At 38.1% G+C, this 21,413-nt stretch overlaps 1 protein-coding gene across 1 annotated transcript in view; it reads left to right on the top strand.

The window, feature by feature from the left end:
• LOC122803821 (cytosolic phospholipase A2 zeta-like) overlaps nucleotides 1-21,413 on the top strand; it is a 620,934-nt gene that overhangs the window by 280,870 nt on the left and 318,651 nt on the right. Inside the window, exons 13-15 of the mRNA XM_044073506.1 lie at nucleotides 747-969; nucleotides 11,821-11,935; nucleotides 12,833-12,970. Of these exons, the coding sequence (XP_043929441.1) occupies nucleotides 747-969; nucleotides 11,821-11,935; nucleotides 12,833-12,970 (476 nt within the window). The remainder of the gene's footprint in view (nucleotides 1-746; nucleotides 970-11,820; nucleotides 11,936-12,832; nucleotides 12,971-21,413) is intronic.

Raw genomic sequence — 21,413 nt, 5'->3', positions numbered from 1 at the left:
CAGTATTCTACCCTGGTATTCAAATTTAAATAAGTAAAATAAAACAAAATAAAATAAAACAAAGAACAGTTATTCATACTCTCCAAACAGTACACAACCCTCTCTGAATTGGATATCTACTCAGTCCCCTTCTAACTCTCCCTGACCCCCATACTCCTGCCTTCCTATCCACACCTGCGTCTTCATCACTTTCTACCACATAACCCTTCCCAATATTATCTAACTCTCCTCCTGCACTTCCTCAGTTAAATAAATTCAACTCTATTACACTGAAAGACACCGTCAAAGTCTAGTAATGTATACCTGTCTCCTTGGTACAGTCATCTGTTATAGCCCATCCTGTTACAATGTGGTTTCACTGATCAGATGGTCCCTTATTTTCTCTAATGCTCAGTGCTTGAAATGTTGTACTAATGCTGTTCATCTATATGAATTTTTGTAGTTTTTTTTTTTTTTTTTTCACTCCCAAGCAGAGTCTAAAATTGGTCATCAGGGATCAACGTTCTACCCCAAGTTAACAAATTTAAATAAAATTAAACAAAATAAAATTCTTTAATGCTGCTCTTCATGGATCATCAAAGTTTGGGATTTTTAGAACTTATTTCTAAGAATGTAATATTACTGGACAGTACCCTGGATAATGTAGTTATTCATAAGTGTAGGAAATTAAGTATGGACTTTGAATGAAGTATATTGCAACAGGAAAATTAAAAAAAATAAATCAAATATCTTCTTCTGTGTGCCAGGTGTATGTCAAATTTATATGAAAATCCAAAGTGGTCCCAGGAAAACCTGCAGACAGCAATCCACAGAGCACAGGATCAAGTGTGCCACAGCAAGATGGGATTTTTCTCTGCTGAACGTTTGAACTACTACTCAAGGGAGATAAAGAAGAGGACTGCAAGGGGTCAGACTGTTTCTTTCTCTGACATCTGGGGGCTTATTATTGAATACCTGATACACGGGAAGGTAAACCCTGCATAGAAAAAGATTTTTCATTTTTTAAACCATTTTATTTTGTTATTCAGAGTATACACATCTTAAACTCAATGTTTCATGGTTAATTCATAAAGGATTTTGAAATTAAAACATGCATTAGCTATTTTGCTTGCTTACATCTTTCTAGCAGCGCTTATTTATTTATGTATATGATATTCAGTAATACATGGAGCTCATATAGCTGATATCTGAAATGACAAACCCAAAACAAAATAAATAAATACATAAATAAAGGAGGAAACTGGTAAGAACCTGCTTTGGCCCAACACTGATCATATTTCAGAATATTTCAGAATATCTATACATCCCCAGAATATCGTGATGCATTCAACAACTGTCTAATCCCAGTTGCATGCAAGGATATGTGTATTTATAGATGAAAATAAAACATTAATTGTTACCAGAATTAGACTGTGCCAATGATACTGATTCTAGTCTCCATTCCACAGCTGGGGAGTCACATCTGTGAGACATCTCACAGTTATCTCTCTAGAGTCGCACACTGTACGCAGAAGTGCAACCCTACATTTCCCCTAAATCTAATTACACATGTATGTTCTGTCCTATTACCTTATGTTGTACTTTTGCAATGTAAAAACTATTTTATTTATGAAATTGCTAGAGTTCTCTTCTAGATTTTCTTCCACAGATTATAACAGTGTCAAAAATCACTAAATCATATCAACAAGCTAGTTGATATGATTTAGCAACTCCTTTAAGTGATTTTTCCATTTTCTCCTATGCTTTAGTCAGTACGTTGCCAGTCTACACTATGTATTATTATAAAATGGGCAAGTTTTGGCACCTATTAAGGAGCATTACACTCCAAGTGATAGGTAAAATCTGCTGTTTCACAACAATGGGTACAATAGCCATGATGAAGACAAATCCATACATCTCCATCACCAACCCTCTTTTTCTCATTTCCTACATGGGGTCATGGGGTCTCATCAACTGTCAACACATCAGTTCAATGGCATTCTATATTCTTTAATGCCTGACTTTCATATGTCTTCTCTCATGCAATACATCTATCTAGTTTGCTGGACACCATTGCTTCCTCTTGCTTTCTTCCTGTCTTTCCCAATATTTTCAACAAATCATCTTCTGCTTTCCTGCCCATGTGTATGAACAACAGTAATCTGTTCTCTTTGACCTTGTCTGCATTTGGTGTTACTTTGGCTTCTGCTCTGATATCCTAATTTCTTCATCTGTCCCACAGTGTGTATCCTACCATCAGTCTCAGTCACTTCATCTTCTTCACCACTAGCTGTCTTAACTGCTCTACATTCACTGCTCAGGTTTCTATACCGTCCCTGGTCTCACCACTGTTTTGTACACCTTACATTTCAACTTCTGTGGCAATCTTCTGTCACATACAAACCCTGACAGTATGTGCCAGTTGAGCATAACCCATATGATTCTAGCTTTGGCCTCCTTATTCAGACTTCCCTTCTACTCAACCATCTCTCCCAGACACTTGAAGCTGGCAACCTGTTCCACCATTTTCCCTTCTATTTCATTGCTCATCTTCATTTGATTGCTTCCATTTGCTGTCATGACAAATGTCTTGGATATACTCAGCTTCATCTCTTGTGCCTTCAATTTTACATTGTGTTCCCCTAGCATTTTTTAAAGTTCCTTTTCAGAGTTTACTTGTAATACCACATCATCTGCAATTTTATCTGTCCTCTCTGACCTGTTTGCTATTGTATTCCATCTTCCATATAACTGCCAAGAAATAATAAAATATGACACAAAGTGAGAGGGGAGTGTTATGGGTAGAGGTAAGGACTAGGTGGAAGTTTTAGGGTTAAGAGTTAGGGCTTTGATAGGGCTGCACAGTTCAGTACGGTTGGATGGTGGGAGGGTAGGATAAATAAGCAGGACTGGGCTAGTGGGATTTATTATAACTGCCATTTGGAGAAGGTAGCTGTACATAATTGTGTCATAAGCTATTAGCAATGGGAGCACAAGAAGTAGACTCTCATCATGCTCTTGGTTACCAGCCATTATGCTGAAAAAATGTTTCCACTGCTGACTGACAGTAAATTTTACAAGAAAATTTCCCTGGTGTTTGTGTGTGTGTGTGTGTGTGTGTGTGTGTGTGTGTGTGTGTGTGTGTGTGTGTGTGTGTGTGTGTGTGTGTGTGTGTGTGTGTGTGTGTATGTGTATCTTCTGACAGTTGTTCCAGGAAATGTTGATATCTTTCAGTTTTGTGAAATTAAATTTTCACACTATGAAATTACTTTCACAGTGTGAAATTAGTTGACTCCAAGTCAGACTGCCGTCAAGTCACGAGTGGAGTCCCACTGGGTTCAGTCCTGGGTCATTTCCTGTTTGGTATCTACTTCTCTGAAGTCCAGGCCAATACGAAGGGACTCTGGCTGACAAAGTTCGCAGATGATTGCAAATTGGGAGCTATTATTAACTCCCCAAGTGATGTTGACATCCTACAGAAAGGCCTCACTGAGACCAACGACTGGTGTCAGAACCATGCTCAATGGCAAAAAATGTGTCATCATCCTCTTTGGGATAAACCTAGTTTCCATGAATAACCACATCGATGGTAGTCCACTGAACACAGAAGACGTTATAAGAGATTTGGGAACACAGGTTGACAGCAACCTCTCTTTTGACCACCACATAGACACTGTGGTCAGATAGTTCTTCTATGTGGCACATCTCATTACTAAGGGTTTGCATCCAGGAAGAAAGAGGTCATTGTCTCCCTCTACTCTTCCCTTATTAGGCCAATCATTGAGTACAATGCCCCATTTGGCATGTACCTCACTAAACACCTGCAACAACTAGAGAGGCTACAAAAGTACCTCACAAAAAGGATCCTAGGCCTTAAATATTTGTCCTATATGGGCAGACTCAAAAAACTCCAACTATTCTCTGTCTTATATCGCCTAATTAGAGGCGATGTCTGCTTGACTTACAAAGCCATGTCTGACCTAGCTCTGTTAGAAATGCTACATCTAAAGAAATCCCAATCCCTCCACACCACACACTCCAGAGACCTCAACCTCATTACCACAGTCAACAGAACATGCTGGAGGGACAGGTTCATAACACAGAGACTGCCCATGCTATGAAATAGAATTTCTATACATATCAAACAGAGCATCTCACTGGCCCTCTGCAAGAGAAATCTTGATGAGTGGATGGGAAATAGAAAATTCACCCCAGGGATCACTCCAGTGGCTTTACTCAACAGAGGCCCTGGGAACTAAGGTCGGGTGGCATGATACAGGGTAATCCTATGGGCTATGCTTGTAAAGGTCCAGGGCCACTAGCCTAGTACACACCTATGAACATATTGGCATTGTATGAATTCAAAAAGACCACCAAAATGTTAATAGTCTGTCTTTTTAACGTACTGTTCAGATTGTCCCTTTAATAGTTTGACTGACATTTTTTGCTATGTAATGTTGCTCAATTGTACATCAAAACACAAAGGGCTAGACATTATTACTACCGCTTCCAATTTTCAGGGTTTTTACAGATTGTGATTTTTATTATATTTGCAAATTAATCGATTTAGTGCATGATAATATATTTGTACACTTTAAATATTTTAAACAAATGAGAAGTTTAACGATGGGAGTGCCTGTGGTCTCCTCATTTGCAAATACTTTAATATAATGGAAAAAACAATTTTTGTATTAGTTATATTTGCTCAGAATTGTTCCATGCTGTGCATAGTTTATCAGTGATGCCTTATTGCTATGGAATTGCTCTTTGGATAGTTTTAAACAATCAATTTGTGATATGAATTCAAGTTCTGACTAACCAAAATGGAGGAAAACAAATATTTTGAATGTTAAGCTTTTAACAGATAGACAAAACATTTTTTCGGTCTAAAGAGCATAGATAACCCAGTTTTGCAAATAATTATCAAAAATGTAGTCATCATCTGGGCTTTGTTACACCCAATGTCATCAAAATATAGTTTATTTTATTTGACATCTGATGATCAAAGCTTTTTGAAGGAACTACTTCATTAAAAGAAATGTTCTTGAAAAGAGGTTATAAGAGAATTGTAGCTTCTGGAATTGTAGAAGCAGTGCTTGCATGAAGATTTATGTGGTATCCAGTAATTCCGAAAAATAGAGGTTATATAGTGCACCTTTTTACTGTGCAAAACACATCTGTAAGCTTTATTCATACATGCACTTTTATTTATTTGTTTCACTCGTTTAATGTCAAGAAAATAATTAAAACAATTGGAGGATTTTACAGTGACAGTCACATTTATTAAACTGTATAGATGAGACATCCATGTTTGTTGAGTGTGGATCTCATAAGATAAGCAGTTCAAATAGCTCAAAGTGCACTTCCCATTTTAATACGTGTTCATGCTTTAGGATCATTCATTTGAGCCTCTAAACACAGTTGGCTCATATTGATTGAATGTTTACATCAAATGAATATCCTATCTGTAATACTAGTGGAATGATTTACCCTGCTAGATGCTCTTGCGTGTGTAGTTCATACAAAAAACCTTTATAGTAGAAATTTGCAGGTTATACCTAACAGGAGTAACTATAATAATATTCTTAAAAAAATAGTTTAGACAAATGTAATTGAATGCCAGTCAACTCGTGTGTCTTAATGAACTGAACTCAATGCAGACTGTCCTGAAGTAAAGGTATATAAAGAAAATCTGAAAGAACAATATTACTTTAATAGTACATAGTTTTTATGCACTTTTTACTTAAGCTGATAATCTGGTTAATATCTATTAATAGCTTATATTATATCTTATAGCTTAATATTAATAGCTTTAAATAGATATTACATGTCTCTCTTCTGAATGGTCAAAGTACATGCTTTTGTTATACAAGCAATAATACCTGATAAGATGGGCATTACTAGGAAAATGACTAACTACCCAGAAGTGTTGTGACTTCCAACACCACAAGCAGAGTGCCGCTTCACCCCTGGAAAGTCCATTACTTCACCTATAATATCTACCCTGGAGGGAATTACTGTGTGCAAAAAATGGGCTGTTAAATTGGTTTTAATTTGTTTATTAGTGTGTGTGTGTGTGTGTGTGTGTGTGTGTGTGTGTGTGTGTGTGTGTGTATCTATATATATATATATATATATATATATATATATATATATATATATATATATATATATACATGGATTCACTTTATAATCTCAAAATACTAAAATACCGAATTTTAGTATCTCGAGAGTATAAAGCCGAAAGCCCCAAAAAAGACACCCACAACTGCGAACTTCAAAATCGCGATCATTCACATACAAGCACCACCACATAAACAAGCACACATACATCTACCTAATGACACTACAACAAGCAAAACAACACACACAAACACAACATAACAAACAAACACACCTACCCTACCTATAAACAGGGACTAGCCCCCCTACAACCCCCATGTGGTGGGCTGCACCCCCCACACCCCCGCTATTTATCTCTACTAACTCCAAGGTCACAGTAACACACAAACACATAAAACTCACCACTACACACACTCACACACACTAAAATTCCTTCCCAATACCCTTACAATTACACCACTTACCTGAATCCCCAGCTAAATCCATAAATTGTACCTCACGTCATGAATACTACAATGTAACAGCGGATTCAACATTTCTGCATTCGAAATTATGCAGTTTTGCGTAACTGCACTTTTGACTTTATAGTCTCGAAATACTAAAATTCGATATTTTAGTATTTTGAGATTATAAAGTAAAACTCTCTCTCTCTCTCTCTCTCTATATATATATATATATATATATATATATATATAATCTTTTATATTTTTAAAATAGCTCCTCTGCCTAATGTTTCATGGTTGCTGTAGGAAATGTAATTGTTGTTGGGGATGAATTTCACATCCAAAATAAATATATATACATTATGTAAGCATTTAATGTCCACACAAACACACACACACATACACACACACACACACACACACACACACACACACACACACACACACACACGCGCACATTTGCCCAGGAATCACAAGTCAGTTTGTAGACTGTCTGCACCTCATTTGTCTCATTGTCATCAAATGAAAGAAAAAAATACATACAGAGCAAAGCAATATATCTCCTCCACCCAACCCACATTCTTCTCATCTATCCCTGATTTTGTAGGCTGTCCCAACTTTTACCGTGTATTTATGCTCTGTACATTCAGAGATGTATAATTTTCTAGTAAATCTGTGAGGACTAGTTAGTCAATACATCCAGCCATTACAGTTTCTTACATTCATTATTGTACAGATAAAGCAGTTACTTTTATTAACAGAGGTATCTGTTTTAGTTTTCATTGTATTTACTTAGTTTATTTTATTTTATTTATTCTATTTATTTATTTATTTTTATGCTTTTTAAACTGCTACATTTAGTCAGTATAAATAAGATGGTGGCTGTTTGTCTTTTGACTTCAGTCTTTGCTTTACAGTGGCTTGGTATGCTATTTAAAGCCATAGATTTGGGCACCCCTCATACATCAATACTCTGTTGAAGAAAGTTTGTCTCCAATTAGGTATTATCTGGGCAATTCACCCACACCCATTTTCTAAAGTATATTTAAACACTCCAGTAATTGAATTCTGGTGTGTTCTGAAGTCTCATTTACGCAAGAGAAAAAAAAAAACACTCAACTGATCTATAATTTATTTGTTTGTTTAGCAAAGTCTTTTGATTTATAGTTCCTTTTTGTTTTTAGATTTATTTTTTAAGAATGCTATTGTAAAATGACAATATAGCGCACTGGGGTCATGGGGAATTTATACTTTACATGTATTGAGAAGCTCAAGGAACCGTACATTGAGGAACCAGAGTACTGCTTTGTAATTCATATCTTTCTTCCAGTGGAAGCACATTTTGGTCTCTGTGGTATACCTTCAGTGGTCATATGGTTCCCCTCACTGGGTGAAAAATATGAATTACCCAGCCGTACTGTCTGTGGTTCCTTAACCTACTGTTCCTTTGAAATTAAATGTATATTCTTACTGGATTAAAACAGGGATTGTCTGAGACTGAGGTGCATTGTTTTGAGGAGTTTCTCCTTACGCCAATGTGCACTACTTTTGATATATATATATACATATATATATATATATATATATATATATATATGTGTGTATAAATTTGGGGTGTGTAAGGGTTGCCCCCCACAAGGAGGCCCTTCTGCACAAAAACCTGCTTACCATATGTGCCATTGTAATGAATGGCACAGAGTTGCCTTAATAACTGAAGTTGCAGAAGTGATTTCCAAGGGCTTACATTGCAGTCCTTCATGGTGAAAGTGAATGATTCACTCTCTGTTATGATATAGTGTGTAATATATAGATTTATTATCCTTATGGTAATAAGACCAAGGCTTCTGGATTAGTCATGTAAACATATGTAGTTCCTACAATCACACTGATGAAGGCAGTGTCTGGGTTCTCCCACTATAAAGTAGTATATAAGTAATGGTTTTCGAGATGTAATCTAACCAGACTCAATAGTGTGATGATGATTTTTTAGGGCTACAGAGGCTACCAGAGGGCTTTGCCCTCTTGATCAAACTACACCAACTGTGGATAAATCCTAATATACCCACACACAGTCTTGGATTATTGCTTCAATGCTTCAACATAAAGATTTAAACTCGGAAGGCAGGAACTGTAATGAATTTGTAGTTGCTTCAGACATTCAATGAAAAATATAGGTTCAAGATGCCTTTCATGTGGTATTTCTTTGAGAAAAATCAGAGCTGAAAATGGTATGAAATTAGTTCTGGAAACAACAAATTACATTGCCTATTTCCATGCTTAATTGATCTCTTGGTAATTATTTAAGTATCTGGAAAGTAAGTTGTGCTTATTTAGTGGCAGATGCCTGACAACTATGCCTGTTAAAGTATGTCCTGTCCCCCTTTATACATTCTTCAAAACACATGAATAATTAGCAGCAGCTTAAGTAGTTTTTATTATTTTGAAACTAGCTAATGCAACATGTCTGCTGGTGAATTTATCTATAACAGATGTAGATGTAGAAGAAAATGTAGCTTCATACTCTGGCTGCAGATATGCTCTTTTATTATGATTTAGTTTGTAAACCTACTTGATTTAGAAATGGAAGTGTTCATTTCTGTGGGCTCTTTTAGGAAAACAATTATTTTTTTTTTGCAGGCTTTGCCTGTAGTTGTTTAAAATTTTAATGATGTTCCTCTTGTTTCATGGTTTACTTGATTCCTTCTTATGAAATAAGCCAGCACTGATATACAAGTCCTGTGTTCAGTGACGAGTTAAAATGACAGAAGGGTGATATTTGGAGTTAAAAATAGTTTGTGTTCATATTGAGTTAGAAAATTTGTGTATATTTATTTATGATTTAGCATTCTTGATTTTTTGGACTCACATTCCATTGTTCTGTCTGTTGTTGTCTATTCCTATAATGTAGAGCTGTAGCACATTTCTGTTATCGACATTTTCTCTTACTTTCCTTTAGCGCACTCTTCATTTACTTTACTACCCTTCTTCCACCGCCCTTCCTTCCTACCATTTTTCAGAATCCATGTTTTGCTAGTTCTTTTTCCCTTATTCCTTCTAATACATATTCAAGAAGTATTGCCTGTCTTCTCTTTATTACATTTCCCCATGTCTGTGTCTTGTCCCTTTACACTTCTGCTAGCTTCCTTTACTCCCTCCTTGTTTCCCTCTCCACATTTATTCTATTGCTTTTTCTGTTCCTTCTAGCTGTCTCTCTTTTTTCTACTTATTCCTGCTCTACTTGAATACCTGTGACATCACTTCCCTCTATTCTTTACAGTTTAAAGGCACAGTCATCCTAGAATGCCTTTCTAGTCTCTTTGTCAATAATATAGTTCATAGTAAAATAAAATGAAAGTTGCTCCCATGCTCCTTACCTCACTGTGTGAGCCAACAGTTCATCTGCTTGGACCCTTCCTTTCTCAAACATGTGGTCCTTGGTACTAACAGCACCTCTGAAAGTGCTGTTATATTCTCCAAATACCCAAATACTGCTACTACTGCCTTGGTTATTCCACTGCCTCATTTATGGCCCATCCAATAGTTCATTAGTTGTCAAATTGACTTTTATGTATTGGTACCCCTTTCCCTTCAAGGCCAGCCTAATCACTGCAGGACCCCCTCCCCATCAAGGTAGACCAGGCACCATTTCCAGACATGGCAAGCTTCTACACCCTTGCCCTCCACCTTATGTCTTCAGTGGTGGTTGAAGGCCCCACCAATATGCTGTCTGTTCTTCCTGGGGAATTGCAACCCTGATTATTCTGCCTTGTGCTATATCTGTGGCTTCCTATTCTCCTTCTTGCCTGCTGATTTTCTGTGCTACTGCTGCCTTCCCTTTTTATTTGTTCCAATAGGATTTCTCCTTTGTCTTCCCTTTGGCTAAATCAGCTATGCCTTCCATTTCATTGAAACTGCAACTCATTAAGATGCAACTTATGAAAAACTACCCCTTTGTCCTTCCGTTCTGCAACCTCAGAGGCAATTCATACTAGTTGTGTGATGGAGCTGCCATAGCCCTATTTAACCTGCCTCATTTTGTTTTGATGAGCTAAATTATGACAAACTCTTATATTGTTTATACCTGGCCAGTCTGTTGTACCATTAAACCTTCTTTAGCTGCAGTTTTCCTGCCCCTATTAAGTCCTTGCCCTGTTCTTCTCTTCTCTTCTCCTCTACTCTCTTCTTTTCTCTTCTCTTTCCTTCTCTTTTCTTCTCCTCTCTTCTCTTCTCTTCTCCTCTCTTCTCCTCTCTTCTCTTCTCTTCTCTCCTCTCTTCTCTTCTCTTCTCTTCTCTTCTCTTCTCCTCTCTTCTCTTCTCACTCTTCCTTCCATCTATCCTAAGCCCTTTCTGTTTACTCTATTCTGTTTTCTCCATTGGCACTGCTCCACACTGTTGAGTACTATCCTGCTCTAGCATGCAATCATGTCTATATATCAGCAACTATTTTAAAACATGCCAATAGTCTGAAATGTAGCCCCAAGCACTAACTTGCTGAAACCATTTTCAGTCAACATAGAACTAAGATTTTATTTATTTATTTTTTTTTGCAGTAGAGCAAGCCCCCCATTCCCCCATGCAGGAGACTTCCCAGAATGTATATATACATCCTCCAGGGTTGCACAGTAGTAGAGAAAGAGATCTCCACTGTCACTGAAATGTTTTCAGTGAGTTGATCTTATTCTGCTGACATTGGCTGAAAGACTTTTTGATAGTGTGATATGATTGCATAAAAAACTGAATGGTGATAAGACTCACTGACCTTAGAATATCTATGAATTTGAGAGTGACAACACTTTTCAACATTTTGTAGACAAACCAGAATATGCTGCTACCTTAAGGAGTGATTTAGGAAGTAGTTCAGTTATGGAATCATACTTAATACATATATGTATATATATATATATATATATATATATATATATATATATATATATATATACAAGGTGGAATGTCCAGAAGGATATTTATTTTATCTTGTAAATAAAGAAATTATTTTTCAGTTCAACCTTGTGTTTTGCTCTCCATGCCCCCACCCCTGGAATTGTCCTTACTGATAATAAACTATGAGGTTGTTGTATATCAAGGAAAAGAACATAGTGATGTTGCAGTTGCAGTGGCTGATATAACCTTCCACAACAGAAAAAGAACCATTGTTTTTGCATGAACCATGCGCGTTTGCAATTGTGCAGCCATCTCGTCAGTTGACTTTATTATGTTGCTTGCATCATATCAATTAATAATTTTATTCTCTATCTTCATTGTTGCTTATTGTTAGGAGAACACTGCCAAGCTTTCTGACCAACAGAAAGGAGTAGAGGAGGGCCAGAACGCTTATCCCATCTACACAGCTGTTAATGTGAAAGAAGACGTACATTTTCAGGAATTAGCAGGTATGCTTCAACTTCAGCCTACAAGCTATGAAATTCTTAGCTACCTTTTTCAGAAATTGAGTCAAAGTATTGATCAAGTAGGATAGATCAGAATCCCACAGACAAAGGTTTTACACTCCTAAATCATTTTTATACTGTGTTTCCTTCCTCAACTTGCTACCACTAAGAAGTGATAATAGTTTAACAAAAGGATCCATGTGTTAAAGCACCCTAGAAATGTACAATCTGTTTGCAAAACTAGTTACTATTATACATTTCTTAAAGGCTTGGCATTGTCTGGCTGGTATGCATGAGTCTTAATTGCACTGTTTGTGATCTGAACTATTGTTTTAATGACATTTCCCCCTGACATATATTTCATGATTTCATGACTTATGTATAGAGTGATCCATAGGGCAGGTCACATTATGGATTGTATTCCACAGCTTGCTGATTAAGTATTTCAAACTGTGCTGATGAACAAAGCTCAGAACAGGCATTGCGTTACCATGGGCATTTAGAGTCCACCAAGAGTGTATAATTTTTATGCTTACCCTCCCACTATGAAAGTTTAAGACTGATAATGAAGAAATGCAGTAGATTTCAGAGAAGTAGAACATAAGACATGTTTTGACAGATAATTAGATGTAACATAAAGCGATATTGAGTCAGATAAAAACAAAAAAAGGATTACTGTAACTACAAATGTTTTATTTTGCCTCTTAATGCATAAGTTGACGATAAACAGTTTGCAAAGACTTATGAGGATGTTTCTTAATATAAATTAAACATATGGATTTCTCATGACTGGGTCCTATCAACAACAGAGAGCAACAGATAACGTTCCTAGTAGCAGGTATGTTAGTGTCCTTAGATGAGATGGGAAGTTAATTTTCATTTATGATCCACTTTTTGCAGAGTGGTGTGAGTTCACGCCTCATGAAGTTGGTTTCCCAAAATATGGAGCCTTTATAAGAGCAGAAGATTTTGGCAGTGAGTTTTTCATGGGAAGACTAATGAAGAGTAACCCAGAGTCTCGCATCTGCTATCTTCAAGGTGATTTCTTAAAGTCCTATTATATTTGGCTTGTTTTATTATCTTATTTCTGTGCTGCAGCAATTTCAGAATCAGTTATCTAAGTAATGGTCATGTGGAAACATATAGCATCACAGCATGTAGGTTTTGTGCAACTCTGAAAGAGCTATTAAATGATTAGTATTATTTTTATGAAACACATTTATCATGGAATCTGTGTCAACATAACAGTTTGTTGAACTGGTATAAGGATATACTAGATGAAAGATGATAACATATCTTTGCACCAGACTCTCTGCCTTGATTCTGTAAGCCTCTCTGCCTTATAGATGTAAACTGAAAAGGTATGGATCTCATTTAAAAGTAACTGAGTGCAAGATCTGTGAATTCAGTTATTGAAATGCAAACAATTAATTTTGGACAGGAATTAACAATAGCTGGTATCACGCATAAGATAATATAAAGAAACTACTCTGCTGAATACCTGATATAAAAAGTACCATATATAACTAAACAAACAATTCTACTTTTATTAAATTCCAGTACAGCCTATGGTTTTGTTTTTATTCAGTATAGCTACATAATGTTTTCTATACAATCTTCTTTTAATGCCATTCCATTACATCATGTGATAGGGATTGTTTAGGGAGTGCTGCACTTGTAACTTAATAGTTACAGATGTAGAAAATAAACAAAAGGAAGAGGTGAGCATACATTTTACTATGAAGACTAGGGCAGGCACGGTCACTTCATACATGGTTCCACTATCAGTCCTTATAACAACCAAGCTGTAATCACAACTGATCAACAAATAGTGCTCACTTCCAGTACATAATAACTAAGAGGACACACATGTAAGCTCAGTATAATTTGAGATGATATGAAAAGTCAACATTTTGCTTTTCATTATGCATATTTGGGATTTTACCCCCCAACCTTAAAGTCTGTTTTTCAGAGGCAGACTGCAAGGTTGACCACCCTCAGAATAAAACATGAGCATTAGCATCCTGCTTCTATATGAACACAGCAACTGTGATGAGAGCAACTAAATTCAAGCAGAAACAATCAAGCAATTGTGATACAGGCTAGGGTGATCTGAGCAAAGGCCTATAAAGCATGACATAGCTATAGCAATGCTAAGCTTTCTTAAAAAATACTCCAGTCATGATAACTTTGCCTATTAGATTCATAGGTTCATAGCTGTGTACTAGACCACTGACCACGAGGGGCTTTTTAAGCCTAGCCATGCATCCCAAATATCTGACAAGTTCTAGCACCCTTGATAAGTGTAATCAGGGGCTTTGGAGATGAAATATTTACAAGCAGTGGCCTGGGAGATGAACCATTTACAGACTGTCTGTGTCCATTCGTGATACAGGAACCAAACCAATAATGAAGTTCCTGTTCCCCATCCCATTAACCAAGTTACACTTGACGTGGTTTAGGTAGGAACTCTGCTTCAAATGGATGAGGAGCCTGTTCCAGAGAAGGGGTAGTCTCTGGGATACATATCTGTCTCTCTCTCCAGTAGGTCCTATTTAAGTCTTTAGAATGGGTAATTCTGGTGGTGTTTGTTTTGCGGATATGCAGAAAATCTATCAGGATGGGGTCTGACAATGCTTTGTATGCCAGGTACAGATCTCCCTTCAACAGCCTGTAGGAGACAGAATAAAGGGATAGGGCCTTCAGGAATTCTATATAGGAAATGTTACTTATGCCTTATATTGTTTTGCGAGGAACCTCTGCAGACATTCCATTTGTAGGATGTGCCTGATTAGATGCATACCAAAGGGGGCATTGTATTCAGTGACAGGTCTGATGAATGCTGAATACAGTGGAACAGTGACCTCCTTGGATCTATCTGCCATACCTTTCTTCCACAACATAGCATGATTTCTTCACTAGTCTATACATGTGATGGTCAAAGGCTAGATTACTGTCTATGTATGTCCCCAAGTCCTTGACTGCTGGGTTAACTTTTAGGGTAGTGCTGTTAGTGTGATAGTTACCATGGGTGGATGATTTTCTGAAGGATACTATTATGCATTTCCTGGCATTTAGTTTTAGGCCATGGCTCTGACAGCAGTTTTTTGTCTATGTCAGCCCTTCCTGGAAAACATTTGTGTCAGTTTGGGAATTCTATGACTGCTCCTAATTTGCAATCATCTGCCAATTTAGTCAGTCAGAGGCCACTGACATTGGCCTTGACTTCAGAGAAGTAAAAGCCAAAAGCGGAACAGTCCCTTGATCAATCCCTGAGAGTCTCCACTTGTGACTGGCTTCTTTGTAGAGGTGGACTCCCCAGTTCTAACTTATTGGGTCCTGTTTGTGAGCCAGCTGGCTATCCACCTGGTGACAAAAGTGTTTATATCTAACCTCTTGAGTTTGTTGGCAATGCCATAGTGGAGTATTGTGCCAAATACCTTGGCCTGGTTAAGGTAGGCAGTGTGAACCATTATTTTGCTGAACTTCTCAAAGAAGTCCACCAGGTCGAGCAGGCATGACCTACCCTTAATGAAACCAAATTAGGTTGGGTATAGTGTCTAGAGGTTTCCATTGTCATTATTGGTCATTTTCATGATAATTCTTTCCATGGCTTTGCATATGAGAGTAATGAGACTTACAGGTCTGTAGGTTCCATTGTCTGTAGAAGGCCCACCTTTGTGCAATGGGATGTCTGTTGCTTTTCTTCATTTGTGAGGTACAAAGCCTCTTTGGATGCTACAGTTAAATAGCAATTCCAGAGGGTCAGTTGATGAAATGTGCTTTGCCTTAGAGGGAGTATTAAGGACCAGTTCCCTAGAGATAATAGGGGGAAGTTATATTTGATGGTATTTCCAGAGGGAAGGTTGGGGGGGGGGTAAAGTTCGAGATGAATTAGTTGGCCAGTACATTTGCTATATCTGCTGGCTCAGTATCAGTGGCTCCATTAACAATGAGTTCTGCATACAATTGTGCATTGCCTTTGAGGTTGTAGACATATCTAAAGAATGTTTTGTGGTTGTCCTTGAACTGGGAAGCTAAATTTACCTCAAATTTGGCTTTGGTAAACTTTATTTGTCTTCTGAGTTGTTTGTTTAGATTGATGACAGTGCTTTTATTCTGCTGGGTGCTACACCTCCTAATTTTTGCCATGATTTTCTTTCTTCAGTTATACAGCCTATTTATGGTGTGATTCCACTAGGATGGCTTGTTTTTTGAGTTAGTTCTGTACTTCATCCTGGTGGGTACAGCTGCCTCTATGCAGCTATTAATGTTTGTATAGGTTTTCTGTGAAAAGTTCCACATAGGCAGCAATGTTCTCAGGGTTTATGGGAATTTCAAATGTTGCCTGGTTATCATATAATAGTAGGAAGTTAGCCTTAGAGCAGTTCCTGAATATTCCAGGGTTAGCTGGGGCTCCAGGCTTTGTTTTTACTTCAAAGAAGACCATTTTGTGGTCTGACCTTGTAAGAGAAGCCATTACACTAGTGGGTGTGCAGCACTTTCCCATATTAGTGAGAACCAGATCCAGTATGTCTGCACCTTCGGTTGGTGTATTGACTATCTGGTTCCTGGAGTTTGCGTGTACAATATCCAAGAATCTCTGTGTCTGTTCATTTGGTGTCATATATGATTCTCAGTTAATAGTGGAGTAATTAAAATCACCCAGTAATATGGAATTGTTTTGGATGGTGAGTGTTTTCAATTAATTTAAATACTTATTATGAGTTTCCTGGGTCATAGAGGGGGTCCTATAGCTTACAAGGAAGTGGTGTGGGATTTTGCATATGGTGATTTGAATGTGGAGAAGCTCAAGTACATTGTCTTGTTTGATCAGCCTTGAGATATATTTATTTTTGATGTAAATCAAGACACCTCCACTTTTAGTCCCTGTCTGTTTAGTAGCTTGTATAAATGTGTGGGAGGCATTATAGCCTTGAACTGCCGGTGTGCTTTTTGAGGCTTTAAACCATATCTCAGTGACTGCATGATGTCATCATTCTCTAGGATGAGTAGACCTTGTAAGGAGTGGAGTTTCTTGTTCAGACTCCTAGCATTGAGCAGTAACACCTTTAGATTTTCTTGATTTTGATTTGCTATGTCAGAAGTACTTTCAGTTTGGCATTGCCTAAAAAAAGGCACTATGGGGGGGCCACAAAGTTTTAGCTATTATTTAAAAGCTTAGAGGGGAGAGGTGCAGACCATCCATGACAAAGCAGCATGGTTCTGTTCACTATCTCCTTCCATGCTGACAAATATTGCAACCCCTTAGAATGACACCAGAAACTAAGCCAATTATTAAAGTCCGTCATCTTCTGTTAATATTTTGGCATCATCCTTGGAGAAGGTAAAATGCTGCTCAATACTAGGCTTATACCAGCTTGCAATACATATTCTGAGAGCTCCATAATGTCTCTTTTCCTATAGTCTAGGGAGGTATGTCTCAGGTCATTTACATTTACGTGGACTATGACTCACTCATATTGGTACTTGTGGTCCAATGACCTGAGTGTGTGTATATAATGTGAGGGTCCTTAACCTCAATAAGCAACTGACTGTGACTTTCTCATTACTCGACCTGCTGGAGGGACATCAATGTGTCTCACAATGGAATCTTCAATAGCCAGAATGTTTGATTGTGTGGTGACTTGTCGTATGGGCTTAAAACTAGAGGCTCCATGAGATGTGGCTGTATGTGTTGAAGCGGGTATTGTTTTGAAAGACTGCATTTGAGGCTGCTGAGGGTATTAGTTATATCTACTTCATCTAAGAGGTCTTTGGAGTTTATGAAGGTTACATTTAAGTGTTTCAGCATATGTGTTTTATGTGTCTTCTTTGAACTGTGTGTGTTGGGTGCAATGTGTGTACTAACAACCTGATTGACATTAGCACTACTTTTATGCGAGAGCTTTGCCTCCAGTGACCTTGTGTAAATGCATCTCTCATGTACCATAGTGGTTTGTTTGAGAATGAATTGGTTGTCAGTAAACATGAGGCAATTTCTACATTACTTCAGGATGTCCATATCCACCAAACTGGTAATGGAGATAGTGGGAAAATTCACATCCATTTTAACAGGCCCTTTTTTATTGATAGATGTTTGAAAGTGAGAATATAATGCCTGGAGTATCTGGTTTGCAACTCCAAGGGCAGTGCTTGTCTCTGCAAACTAGTTGTCCTGTGTACAACTAGGTATTGGTGAAGTTTCAAGGGTACTTTTACAGAAAAAATGTCAACTCAAGTGTCTGTGTCTATACAAAGCACTGCCAAACACTTGAGAGGAAAGTAATTAATAGGCCCTGCTGATTTATGAATGAAGATGTTAGAGATATATTCTAAAATCACACAGAAGCAAATCAAGCAGTACTTACTGAAAATATAGACTTAGCTGTGTCAAGAATGATGAAAAGAGGGGATTCACCTAAGTGGCTACTGCCTGGCTACTACTAATGCTAGTCTAACCACAGCTTTATACTGCTAGGATATAATGCCTCTTTGCATCTTCTCTCACCAGAAGCAAAGCAGCAGCACCAATCCCAAGATGAGAAGCAGGCCACAGGCTCTTTGGTGATCAACAGTCTTGTCGCAGATGATACAAGGGTCTGTATGCTTGTTGTAGCATTTCCCTGGTAGATGCCTTGAATAGCAACCAGGTCAATCAGGAAGGCCCAACACATTCACTCTCTCACTGCCAAATGCAGTCTGCTTCTTCTTTCACCAGGAACAAAATATAAGCACAAATTCCAAACTGGCTCCTATGAAGCAGTTATTGGGCTTACTGGTGATCGGCACTCTCTGGGAAATAATGTCCCTGTGCTCCTTTTCTCACTAGAAACAAAACAGAAACACTAATCCCAAGATGACTACAAGCAGGCAGAATGTGGGCTCTCCAATAATTGGTAGCCTTGGACTAGATATTGCAGAATGTAAAGGTAAGATGGAAAAAAAGGGTTAATGTCCTAAGAGTTGCACCATGCACTAAGCAGTAAGATATAAAAGAGGGAGTAATTAAAACTTGAACTATCTAAGTGGAGATCCACTAATTTTAAAAGAGTAAGATAGATTGGAAGGGGTTGGGTACATTGTATTCTGGCTCTATGGAATGCGGTAGGATGGCCAATACATTTAAATTGTTGAAGGGGGGGGGTGATTTAACAAAATGAGAATTTTGTGCTTACTCACAATAGCCAATGAAAGGGGAGAGGGAAGGAAATATGTGGTCAAATTAACATAAGGAGCAGGGAACTAGAAAGACAGTTGACTCACAAGAGACACAGCCGTGATCTCTATACTAGTTTAAATATGCAATTAAAAACAGAATACATGTAAAGCAATGTAGAAAGAAAAACACAATATACAAAACAGAAGAAAGCAATGAAGTAATGCAAAATATAAGAAAGCAAAAATAAACTAAACTTTACCTCATAGCAGTCTATGGCAGAGTCTGAGTGGGTTTTTCTAGTCACTTACTGAGCTTTTCCACTGAAATATTTATTTTACTTTAGAAATATTTGAATCATAACTATTTATACATAATGTACAGTTGTGTCATGTGAAATTTATTTCTCAGAAAATGAAGTTCAGCATGCATATTCACTATATTTCAATTATGTACAGTCTGAATATTTTTTTTAATTAAACTTCCTAAACATGAGTATTACAAGCATCATGCCACACTGTACCCCCAGAATTCATGAATGATAATGATAAGATGACAGACAATCCCTGGGATTCATGAAGCTTGCGCCAGGTGCTAGAGTAGCGTTGGCGATCTAGTGCCAAATATGGCCGCCGAGCGATTCAGGTACGAGCTGTTTCCACATGCACTACCAGCGTACGCCAGAGCTGTGCAGCTCCCGGTGCATGTATGCTAATTACCCCATGCGCAGCAGTGTAGCATGCAAATGAAGGTATATAGCGATTCATGAAGTGGTGCAGGCATGAAGAAATGTAAACCAAAAAAAGATTTACATTTTTTCAAACATAAATTCGGAGCCATGAAAGTGTACCAAACTTAAATATTATAATGTTAATATATGCCAATGGCTAAATATATAGCCAATGGCATAAAAAACATGCACAGCACATAAAAAAAATAACATTTAATGTCATGGCCACACTAACTCAAAGTAAAACCACAGTGCATCGGCGCACAAAAGGGATCACAATGAAAATATATTTAGATGTCATAAAACTGCAGTGTAACACAATTCATGAATTCCCCATAATAGTCAATGGCACGCATGCTACACCACAACTGTGGTGCAAGGGGTGCTAAGGGTCTGTGACTGTTTTGCGTGGTAACTAGGAATTAGTAGTCAATGCCTTGCAAATGAGTCAAGTAATAATGAATTGCAAACTCCCCGCCAGCGTAAGGATGTACCACATGGCGTAGCGGTACAACACCGAGGAGTGGCCTGGAGGTAAACATGCCATCAAGAGAGGGGTGCGCCACCCTAGCTGTAAGCACATTGGAGCATTGCTAATCCGGGTTGCTTGTTGCTAAGCAAAGCCGCAGGATAGGGGTGTGGAAGTAGCCATAGCTTTGCTTAGTTGAGAGCACACAAGGTAACCGAAAATGCATGTGAACATGGATGAAAACGCTCTCGAAACCCGGTAAACGGCTGTGCATGATGTGCATCACAGCTGAAACAGGAAGGATACGGGAAGACAATAAGGAAAAGCTGAAGCATGGTAATTGGAGTACAAATGAGTAATTAACACCTAGGAACCCACAGTGGGCCATTGACAAAAGCTAACAACGCTGCTAGCAGCTACCTGCAGAACAGGAAAGGGGAGGTGCCATACAGCAAAGAAAAGAGAATTGTCACAGCAGAACAAAGCAAACTTGCAGTAGATCAACTACATAACACATTTCCCAACACAATCCTGGGTTGTGAAAGTACAAAACAAGGAAGCAGGCAGCTGGATGCATGCCTGACAATGGGAGGGGAAACAGGTTAAAAAGTGAAGTAAAGGGTAATAGATGAATCATGGCAGCCAAGCGTAAGTCAACACCAAAGGCCCCACAATACCAGTACCTGCTGTAAAACCCATAATTAAGATACCCCGCAGCTGGAATTGCACATACACACCCAATTACACCAGCATCATCCATTGCACAATCGTATAAGGTGTGAAAGCCCCCCACAACACTTGTGTATTCCCAAGACACTGTGCACCATTGGTGTATACAGACGGGGAAATTTTAATATGTACATGTTAGGGGCTGCCATAGCTTTGATTCACCAGCATGTGTTGGAGACTGACGGTGGTGTGGAGGATGATGCTGACAACCATCTCAGGCACTGGAGGAGGAGAAGAGTGGCCAGACCCAGGGTAACCTCCAAGGGGCTACATGATCTGGAGATAGTAGAGCATTACAGGGTGGACAGGGACACCATACAGCAACTTGTTGAGCTGTGCCGGCCATACCTCAGAGCCAGAAGTAACAGAGGGGAACCCATCCCAGTGGACATGA

The sequence above is a fragment of the Protopterus annectens genome, chromosome 6.part0 (genome assembly GCF_019279795.1).
Source record: "Protopterus annectens isolate FY-2018-M chromosome 6.part0, PAN1.0, whole genome shotgun sequence".
Taxonomy (NCBI): domain Eukaryota; kingdom Metazoa; phylum Chordata; order Ceratodontiformes; family Protopteridae; genus Protopterus; species Protopterus annectens.
This window is presented reverse-complemented; position numbering and strand designations above follow the sequence as displayed.